The sequence below is a fragment of the Elephantulus edwardii genome, unplaced genomic scaffold, assembly GCF_000299155.1.
Source record: "Elephantulus edwardii isolate Elephantulus edwardi_28Jun2011 unplaced genomic scaffold, EleEdw1.0 scaffold00365, whole genome shotgun sequence".
Taxonomy (NCBI): Eukaryota; Metazoa; Chordata; class Mammalia; order Macroscelidea; family Macroscelididae; genus Elephantulus; species Elephantulus edwardii.
The window spans coordinates 1,134,944-1,146,427 of NW_006400115.1; the positions used below are offsets into that span (position 1 = coordinate 1,134,944).

Genomic DNA, 11,484 nt, shown 5'->3' on the forward strand with positions numbered 1-11,484 from the left:
TGTGTGTGTGTGTGTGTACCATCAAAGCAGATTTGACTGCTACAGAAGGAGATTGTTCCTCCTTCTCCAGCAAAGCATCTGGTGGATTTGAACCGCACACCTCTGGTATTGCAGTGCAGCTTCTTGCCACTAGGCAACCAGAGCTCGCCAAAAAATTTCTTATCAGTAATTATCATTTTTCTTTCATGAACAGAGTATGATGTGCATTTATTTAGTCAAACAGCTACTCACAAGATAAAGACCAAGAATATTGGAAGGCTCTAGGACACATCTAAGGAGCTTGAAGTGGGGGTATGGATCTTTGACACATAGCCTTGCTATGATTAGTGTATTGCTTAAGGACCAAGAGTTCCAAGGAGCCCATTATAAATAGCTGGACATAATAGGAGTCTGCATATCCAGTTTGAATTCTCATTCTCTCCAGTAGAGTTTCCTAACATACTGGGATAATGTTCAAGGGTTAAAGGAGTCTGGGGCTGAAAAAGAACTCGTTTCCTGATTCTTCCGGCCTTCAGCCCCTTAGACTTACTTCTCTATGCTCTTGGGCCTGTGGTAATGCAAACTGTTGTTGTTGTTGTTTAGTGTCATCAAATCAACTACAACTTCTGGACAATGATCTTAACATTGCCCTATCCTACACCGTCCTCATGATCTCTGCCATTTCCATTATGATAGTTACTGTGTCAATCCATCTTCTAGAGGATCTTTCTTTCAGTGGCCCCCTACCTTTCTCAGCATGATGCCTCTTTCCAAGGATGTCCAAATTAAATGAGACAAAGTTTAACCATCCTTGCTGTAAAGTCACCAAGGAAGGATAGAACTCAGTTCAGATCAAGAAAGACAGTTTATTGAGAAGCTGCCTGGCTGCCTCTCAAGCAGAAAACCGGCCCACACTAAAAGTTAGGGTTTTGTGTTTTCTTACAAGGAACTTGGGGAAGGGGATGCTCACAGATTTTTTTCTACAAGATAGGGAAGTGGGCTAGGGTCTCAGATAACTATTTTTGGGAAAGGGTAGTTTCATATCTTTGATATCTTTGATAGAAAAAAGCACAGCTGCTGCTTCCTGTGATTGGATTCTTTCAGTAGCCATTCTGGGAGAGGAAGGAAAGTGTTCTGTAGTCCTAATACTTGCCTTCATTAGGAACATTCTGCGCTTCCTTCAAGACAGACTTGTTTGTTCTTTTGGCAGTCTGCGGGATATTCAGTACACAATTCAAACACATTGATTCTTCTTCTGTCACCTTATTCATTGCCCAACTTTCAGGCCTATACGAAGCAATTGAAAATACCATGACCTGGATAAGTTGCACTTTAGTCTTTAAACTGTTATCTTTGCTCTTAAAATTTTTGAGAGGTCCTTGACAACAGATTTCCCCAATACAACACTTACCTTTTTTTTTGTTTTGTTTTCGTTTCTTTCCTGCTGCTACCATGGGAGTTGACAGTGGATTCAAGTAAAATGAAATTTTTGATAACTTCAATCTATTCTTCATCAGTCATGTTTCAGTGATAAGGGTTTTTGTTTTCTTGATATTGAGGTGTAACCTATATTGAAAGCTTTACTCTCTGATTTTCTGCAGCAAATGTTTCAAGTCTTCACTTTCTACAAGCAAGTATAATGTATAATTAGTCAATTAGTATAATGTCAATTATTCTTCCTCCACTCCTAATACCACATTCTTCTTGAAATAGTTCAACTTCTTGAATGATTTATTCAATATACAAATTGACTAGGTATGGAGAAAAGATGCAACCCTGAAACATACTTTTTCTGATTTTAAACTTTGCAGTGATCCTTTGTTCTGTTAGGACAACTCCTTCTTGGTCTATGTGTAGGTTTTGCATGAGCACAATTAAGTATTCTAGAATTCACATTCTTTTTAATGTTAGCTACACAATCAAATGGCTGTGGATAATAAAACACCAAAAAACATATTTTTTTAGTATTTTCTGCTTTCAGCAAAGATCTATTTCATATCAGCAATGATATTCCTTATGCCTCTTTAGAATCCAGCTTGAATTTCTGGAAGTTCCCCATCAATGTAGTGCTCCAGCCACTTTTTCATAATCTTAAGCAAGGTTTTACTTGCATGTAATATTCTTTGAAATTTCCACATTCCATTGGATCACCTTTTTTTGAGAATGGGAGAAAATGTGGATTACTTCTAGTAAGTTTGACTAGGTAGCTGTCTTCCATATTTATTTGCAGAGACTGGTGAACATGTCTAGGGTTATATCTCTTTCCTTAAACACTCCAACTGGCATTCCATCAATTCTTATGAGTTTATTTTTTTGTCTGTGCCTTCAATGCAGCTTGGATGTCTTCTTCAACACCACTGGTTCTTGATCATATACTATTTACTGAAATGGTTCAATAACAACAATTTTTTTTAACCCGTTCTTTTTGATACAGGGCTTGTGTGTATTCCTTCCATTTTCTTTTAAAGCTTTCTGCATTGTTCTAGGTTTTGTCCATGGAATCCTTCAGTACTGCAACTTGAGCCCGAGTTTGTTTTTCAGTTCTTTCAGCTTGAGATATGTCAAACTTGTTCTTCCCTTTTGGTTTTCTAATTCTGGAACCTTGCCCATTTCATTATAATGCTTTGCTTCATCCTAATCTTCCTATTGAAGTCTTCTGTTCAGCTCTCTTACCTCAACAGTCCTTACCTTTGTTGTGACTTCTTTTTGTTCCAAATGCAAGTTTCTGAATATCTTCTGATATCCATTTTGGTCTTTTCTTTCTTCCCTGACTTATTAACCTTTCACTTTCTTCATGGATGATGTCCTTTGCTATTCACCCATAACTCGTGTGGTCTTCAGTCATTAGTGTACACAGTGTCAAATATATTCTTAAGATTGTTTAAAAATTGAGTTGGGATACTCTTGAGTTCTTGTGGACTTAATTTTTTTTCACCTTCAGTTTCTATTTGCACATAAATGATTGATGGTCTGTTCTATAGTCAGCTGTAGACTATTGACTGCTGATATTGAGCATCTCCAACATCACTTTCCACAGATGTAGTCAATCTGATTCTTGTCTAGTCCATCAGGTGAAGACCATGTCTTTTGTCACCATTTATCATTGATTGTTTGGGGTTTTTTTAAGTAGCTACAATGAATAAATAACTCCTTGTGCGAAATTCTATCATTCAGTCTCCAGTCTCATTTCTCTCACCAAGATCATGTTTTCCTAACTCCCAGTTCTTCTTTGCATTCCAGTCATAAGTTATTTTTAATGCATCTTAATTGCATGTTCAGTAAATTTTAGACTGCTTGTTGTTGTTGTTATGTGCCGTCGAGTCACCTGCGACTCATAGAGACCCTATGTACAACAGCCCTAAACCCTGCTCTATCCTGTGCCAATCTCACTGTCTCCGACAAACCCACACCCATTACACCAGTCATTAAATCAATCCATCTCATCAAGGGTCTTCCTCTCCTGCGTTATCCCTCCACCCTTCCAAGCATGATGTCCCTCTTCAAGGACTAATCCCTCATTGCAACATGTCCAAAGTATGTCAGATGAAGCTTCAGAATCCTTGCCTCCAAGGAGCAGCTTGGCTTCACTCTCTCCAAGACAAACCTGTTGGTTCTTTTAGCAGTCCATGGTATGTATATTCTCTTCTCCAGCACCACAACTCAAAGGCATCAATTCTCCCTCTATCATTCCTACTCATTGTCCAGCTCTCTGATGTATAGAAAGTGATTGCAAAGACCATGGCATGTATCAGATGCACCTTAGTCTCCAGACTGACATTGTTGCTCTTCAGTGCTTTAGAGAGGTCTCTAACCACAGACTTTCCCATTGCAATATGTCTTTTAATTTCTTGGCTGCTAGTGCCAAGAGTGTTGACTGTGGAGCCAAGCAAACCAAAAGTGCGAACAATCTCAATCTCTTCACCATTCGTCCTGATGCTACCAGTCGGACCAGTGGTGAGAACCTTTGTCTTCTTGACATTGAGCCTCAATCCATACTGAAGACTGCAGTCCCTGACCTTCCACAGCAAGCGCTTCAGGTTCTCCTCAGTTTCAGCAAGCAGGGTTGTGTCATCTGCAGAACGCAGATTGTTGATGAATCTTCCTCCAATCCTGATGCCACATTTCTCCTCAGAGAACCCAGCCTCCCGGATAAACTGTTCTGCATAAAGAATGAAAAGGTATGGAGCTAGGATACATCCCTGGCATACACCCTTCCCAATTTTGGACCATGCAGTGTTTCCTTGTTCTGTTCTGACGACTGCCTCCTGGTCCAAGTATCGGTTTCTCATTAGCACGATCAAGTGTTCTGGGATTCCAATTCTTCTCAGAGTTAGCCACAGTTTGTTATGATTCACACAGTCAAATGCATTTGCATAATCAATGAAACAAAGATAGACATTTTTCTGGTACTCCTTGCTTTCAGTCAATATCCATATAACATTAGCTACAACATCCCTGTACAAAACTTCAATATTTTAATCTTTGTCTTTTCTGCTTGATGGGTGTATTTGAATAATAGTTGCATTAAGACTTCCTTACATGTGTATGGGTAGTATCCTAATTTATCCTCAACCTGATCATGTCTTTGCAATTTAGTGCCTTTGGGAAGATAAATGAACTAATTTCAAGTTGACAATTTATAGTTTTTTGTTAGTCATCAAAAAGGTAAGACTATATAAGTCTTAGATATGTTTAACTATGTCTTTCTTCCTCTTTTCCCCTTTCAGTTCCCCATGAGCAACTTTAGACTTGCCATAGACAAGCTGAAGGAAGCAAACATAAAAACTGAAGAGATAAAGCTAGCATTTACAGCTGCTGACTCTATGTGCACAAAGATGCTGGATTATAGTACATTCAGGTAAAGAGCAATAATATGTTTCACCCTCAAAGAACAGATAGGATAACCCCCCCAACCAATTTAATTGTTGTTAGGTGCCATTGAGTTGACTCTGACTCACAGTGAACCCGTGTAGAACAGAAAATACTGCCTAATCCTGTGCCATTTTGACTATCTTTGTCATGCTTACCCCTCTTGCTGAAACCACTGTGCCTGTCCATCCTTGTGAGGACTCTCCTCTTTTTGCTGACCCAATACTTTACCAAGCGTGATGTCTTTCTCCAGGACTGGAATCCTTCTGATCACTTGCCCAGTGTATGTGAGATAAAGTCTTAACCTCATTTCACACTTATTCTTACTTCCAAAGAACATTCTGACTATACTTCTTCCAAGTCAGATGAATAAATTTAGTGCATTTTTTTAAATTAGAGATTGACACTTGCTTGCATTTATATTACTTTAGGGAGCTCTGGTGGCTTACTGGGTAAGGAGTTGTGCTGTGAACCCAAATGCAAGAGGCTTGAATCCAGCTGCTTAATGGGAGGAATATGAACAATCTCCTCTCATGCAATTTAGATAGCCTCTGAAAACCCACTGGAGCTCTGAGTCAATTCTGATTCAATGGCAATGAGTTTGAGGTGTTGTGTTTATATTACTTAATGGTCACATTGTACTCATTAATATTCCAGTATATTGTGCATTTGGATGTCAAATAAATTTATAGGTAAGATCAGAGAAACAAAACCATCAAGAGCTATTTGGTCCCATTATCTAATGAATTGTAATACTAAAGGATTAGGAAAATGCTAAGAATGTGAAATTTGCGTGAGAAAGGAGGTGGATAGATAGATAGATAGATAGATAGATAGATAGATAGATAGATAGAAAAAGATTTGAGGGCAAGAGAGAGGAAGAAAGAAACTGGTCCCAAGAAATGAACAGGACTTTATTGTGTGGTCTGGGAGGGACACCAAGTAGGGAAGTTTCTTTTTATAGGGATCTTGGAGAGGGTTAGGAAAGATGGTACCTCTTGGAACTTGGGGCAGGGCAGTTAATTAACTCGCCTTATCATGATTAATTATTTGGTCTGGTCTTTGTCCTGGCTGTCCATGACACTATCAGGTTTCTAAGGGAGTGATTAGTCCTGAGGGCAAGTGCAACATTCTTGACATTCTCCTTCCAGGAGCACCCCTCCAAAGTATGGGAAATGAAGAAGGGATATCTTTATAGGAATGTGATTAAGTATAAAAAAGGTAGAAAATTTACTAATTTTTCAGATAAAAGGTGATATCTTGGTTTCTTATTCCTGACAAAATAGAAATATCACAAGTGAGTAGCTTTAAAAAAATAAAAATTTGTTTTTCCACAATGGTGGACACTTAAAGTCCAAATCAGGGTCTTGGATACTTAAGATCCTTTTACAAGTCTCTCTATTGGTTTCTAGTGACTATTGGCATTTCTTTGCTTGTAAACAAACCTCATATGTGGTCTATCTTTACTTATGTGTGCCTGTTTTGCTCTTTTGATAACTTATAATTGATTTTGCTTAGGACAGACCTATACTGGAATGACTTTGTTTACAAAAGAAAACTTTTTTCAAGTAAGATCATATCCAAATGTTGTTGTGGTGGTGGCATGCCTTCGAGTTGCCTGTGACTCATAGCGACCATGTACACAACAGCCCTAAACCTAAATCCTGCTCTATCCTGTGCCAATCTCACTGTCTCCGACAAACCCACACCCATTACACCAGTCACTAAATCAATCCATCTCATCAAGGGTCTTCCTCTCCTGCGTTATCCCTCCACCCTTCCAAGCATGATGTCCCTCTTCAAGGACTAATCCCTCATTGCAACATGTCCAAAGTATGTCAGATGAAGCTTCAGAATCCTTGCCTCCAAGGAGCAGCTTGGCTTCACTCTCTCCAAGACAAACCTGTTGGTTCTTTTAGCAGTCCATGGTATGTATATTCTCTTCTCCAGCACCACAACTCAAAGGCATCAATTCTCCCTCTATCATTCCTACTCATTGTCCAGCTCTCTGATGTATAGAAAGTGATTGCAAAGACCATGGCATGTATCAGATGCACCTTAGTCTCCAGACTGACATTGTTGCTCTTCAGTGCTTTAGAGAGGTCTCTAACCACAGACTTTCCCATTGCAATATGTCTTTTAATTTCTTGGCTGCTAGTGCCAAGAGTGTTGACTGTGGAGCCAAGCAAACCAAAAGTGCGAACAATCTCAATCTCTTCACCATTCGTCCTGATGCTACCAGTCGGACCAGTGGTGAGAACCTTTGTCTTCTTGACATTGAGCCTCAATCCATACTGAAGACTGCAGTCCCTGACCTTCCACAGCAAGCGCTTCAGGTTCTCCTCAGTTTCAGCAAGCAGGGTTGTGTCATCTGCAGAACGCAGATTGTTGATGAATCTTCCTCCAATCCTGATGCCACATTTCTCCTCAGAGAACCCAGCCTCCCGGATAAACTGTTCTGCATAAAGAATGAAAAGGTATGGAGCTAGGATACATCCCTGGCATACACCCTTCCCAATTTTGGACCATGCAGTGTTTCCTCGTTCTGTTCTGACAAATAGATTTCTCATTAGCACAAACAAGTGTCCTGGATTCCAATTCTTCTCAGAGTCAGCCACAGTTTGTTGTGATCCACACAGTCAAACATCTTTGCATAATCAATGAAACATAGATGGACGTTCCTCTGGTATTCCCTGCTTTCAGCCAAGATCCATCTAACATTAGCTACATTATCCTTAGTACCAAAACCCTTCTAAACTCAGCCTGTACTTCTGGAAGTTTTCTGTTGATGTGCTGTTCCAGTCTTTTTTGGATAATCTTCAGCAGAATCTTGCTTGCATGTGATATTAATGTTATTGTTTGTTAATTTCCACACTGTGTGGGATCACCTTTCTTTGGAATAGGAACAAATATAGATCTCTTTCAGTCAGTTGGCCAAGTGGTTGTTCTCCAGATTTGGCACAATTTAGTGAGTTCATCTAGGGCAGCATCTGTCAGTTTAAGTATGTCAATTGGTCTATCATAAATTCCTGAGGCCTAATTTTTAGCCAATTCTTTCAAAGCAGTTTGAACTTCTTCCTTCATCATCACAGGCTCTTGCTCATATGTTGTTTCATGAAATTCTTCTGTGTCTGCCAATTCCTTTTCTTATAATGACTTCTTGGAGAAGGGCACAATTTAATCCATAACAGGTGATATGAACATATTTATATACATGTATACTCACACAGATTTGTGTAATTTGAAAGGCATTGCAAAGATTGTTGTTGTTAGGTGCCATCTAGTCAAGTATAACCCATAGCAATCCTGTAACTAAAAGGTCTGAACCTTCTTCTATCCCGTGCCATCTTCACACTTCCTGACATGCAAGAGCCCATAGCAATAGTCACCATGTCAATCCACCTGGTTGAGGGTCTTCCTCTCCTTCACTAACACTCCACCCTTGCCAGCATTATGTCTCTCTCCAAGGAATATTCCCTCAGAGCAACATGCCCAAGGTATGTGAGGTGAAGCCTCATCATTCTTGCCTCCAAAGATAGAAATCTCAAAAAATATGGTGGCAATACTTAGAAATCTTGGAAGAAATAGTAGACAATAAAGATTTCCCCAAGGTAAAGCTGAGGTCTGAGGCAATGGCTGACTAGGACAAATTTACAAACAGTTGAAACACAGAGAAATTAATATTCAGGGCCTAGTACAATTGTGAGTCCTTAGCCTAAGGACAAAGTAAATAGGGCATTCAAGAGAATGTAAATTAAATCTTGGCTGGAAGAAAAAGAGGGCTTTTTTTCTCTTTAGGTCTAGAATTCTGGCTCTTGAGAACAATATTGCCTGAAAGCTATACAGTAACTGCAGCTTGATGTAGTCAAGTTGTGGGCTGCCATGTAAGAAAGTGGACCCAGTAGAGGGCAACGGGGAGGTCCTGCCAACTTTATTTCTATTGTATGGGCTTTAGGTTACCAGGGCAAGAGAACCATAAGAGCTTGTTTGGTTTTTTTGAACAAAACTCTTTTCCCCCTGCAAAATATTCTTTGGGGGTAAAATAAACAGTCAGAGGACATATGTTTACTGCTCAGAATTATCAATTTTTAGGGATCAATATGAATTTCTAGTTCTTTGTTATTGTTCATAGTAGTACACATGTTCATTATGTTTTGGAAAAATAAAGGAGATAGAGTAAAGAGAAAAGCCAGTGGCTTAGAGCATGGAAAGTAGTGGAGGAGCCAGCAAAAAAAATTTGCACCAGAAATGAAGGAGTGGTTTTGCTTTAATTTTTTGTGCTCTTTAAGCAAAGCATTCATTTTTTTCTAGCACTTTGGTTCAGTCTACGGGAAATCCTTAAATGACTTTACGGGGTTTTTGTGGAATCACTAAGGCCAGTAAGAAGATCCAAAGAGCAAAGTTTCTCTGCAAACCTAACCCTTATTAAAAAAAAAAAAGAATTAAATATTTGTGGGTGGAAAAAGTCATTGACATTCAGTGCAGTTGGAGGGATGGCTTCAAGGCTCTTCCTGGTCACAAAGAGCTTGTTCTGGCTCTTTGTTATATTCTCTCCTGGCCAGAAATTTCTTAAGATTAAAAACAATTCAGGTCATGCTCAGCTTGACAACCCTTCAGTGGTTTGCCATTGTCCTTCCAGTAATATCCAGACAGTTTAATATAGCTTAAAAGGGCTTGAGTGATGTGACTGCTTATGTTTCAATGCCATCAATTTCTGCATCCCCATATGTATTCTCAAGCTCTTTCTTGCTTTTAAGGCTATGTACCTTTTGCCTAGAATTCTACACCACCTTACCTTTCATGTCAAACTCTAGGATACTTGTTTTATTTTATTTTTATTTTATTTTATTATAACCTATGTGCAGAACAGATTATCCGCGAGGCAGGGCCCTATGAGAAGTGGGGCATCAGGATTCGTGGAAGATCCACCAACAATATGCATTATGCAGATGACACAACCCTGCTTGCTGAAACTGAGCAGGACCTGAAGTGCTTGCTGCAGAGGATCAAGGACTGCAGCCTTCAATATGAATTAAGGCTCAGCATCAAGAAGGGAAAAGTTCTCACCACTGGTCCAATTGGCAACATCAGGATGGATGGTGAAGATATTGAGATTGTTCACAGCTTTAGTTTGCTTGGCTCCACAGTCAACACTCTTGGAACCAACAGCCAGGAAATTAAAAGACATATTGTGATGGGAAAGTCTTCTGTTAGGACCTCTCCAGGGTAGTGAAGAACAATGGTGTCACTCTGGAGACTAAGGTGCACCTGATACAAGCCATGGTCTTTGTAATCACTTGCTATGCATCAGAGAGATGGACAATGACTAGGGAGGATAGAAGGAGAATTGATACCTTTGATCTGTGGTGCTGGAGAAGAGTATTGAATGTACTATGGATTGCTAAGAAAATGAACAGATTCATCCGGGAGAGGGTTAAATTAGACTGCTCCTGGAGGCAAGGATTTCTGAGGCTTAATCTGACATACTTTGGACATGTTGCAAGGAGGGACCGATCCTTGGAGAGGGATGTCATGCTTGGGAGGGTGGAGGGACAGAACAAGAGAAGAAGACTCTTTATAAGGTGGATTGATTCAGTGTGACTGGGGTAGTTGGGGTGGGTGTGTCAGAGACAGTAAGATTGGAACAGGAACAGAGCAGGGTTTAGGGCTGTTGTACATAGGGTTGCTATGAGTCACAAGATACTCAATGGCACATAACAATAACAATAGCGATTTTATTGTAAGTTTAAAAAGAACTTGGATTTAAATTCATTCATTGCTGTACATTTTCCTCCCTGCCCTCCTCAATTAGTTTTTCTTTAGAATAAAAGTTCTTTCATTGTTATATAGTCCTGCCCACAAACCAATTTACTATGCAGCTCTTATTCTGGATTCTTGTCACGCCAATAACACCTAATCATTCCTTTTATGCAGTTCTCTCTCTTGTCCATTTCAATGCCATGTACATTATTTATCCCTTCTTTTCTTAGTTTCCTCCCAACCCCCTGCCAGTCCCATCTTACAACAGTGGCGCTATGCAGTTTTTGTCCTTTTGTGACTGAGATATTTCAATCAGCATAACGTCCTCCAGGGTCACCAATTTTGTATAATATTTCATTAGTTCCTTGCTTTTCAGTGCAGCATAATGTTCCATTGTGTGAATATACCACAGCTGCTCTATCCATTCATTTGTTGATGGGCATTTGGGTTGTTTCCAAATCTTTGCTATTGTGAACAAAGCAGCAATAAACATAGATGTGCATATATCTGCTTGAGTGGCAGGTCTGGTTTCTTTAGGGTATGTTCCCAGTAGTGGAATTGCTGGGTCAAAAGGCATCTCTATTTGAGACAGCGCCATACAGCCTTCCATAGTGGTAGCACCATTTTACACTCCCACCAACAGTGAATAAGGGTTTCAGTTTCTCCACAACCTTGTCAGCAATTGTTTCCTGCTTGAAAATTCCTGTTGAATTTTCCTACTCTTACTGGGGTAAGATGATATCTCATAGTTGTTTTGATTTACAAATCTCTAAGAACTAAGGATTTTGAACATTTCTTCATGTGTTTGTTTGCCATCTGAATGTCTTCTTTGGTGAAGTATCTGTTCATATCCTGTGCCCATTTTGCAATTGGGTT

The 11,484-nt window shown here is 39.6% G+C and overlaps 1 protein-coding gene across 1 annotated transcript in view; it reads left to right on the forward strand.

Annotated features, from left to right (window-relative positions):
• Positions 1 to 11,484, forward strand: part of EFHC2 (EF-hand domain (C-terminal) containing 2) — a 386,962-nt gene that overhangs the window by 262,147 nt on the left and 113,331 nt on the right. The window contains exon 11 of the mRNA XM_006902078.1: positions 4,707 to 4,837. Within this exon, the coding sequence (XP_006902140.1) occupies positions 4,707 to 4,837 (131 nt within the window). The remainder of the gene's footprint in view (positions 1 to 4,706; positions 4,838 to 11,484) is intronic.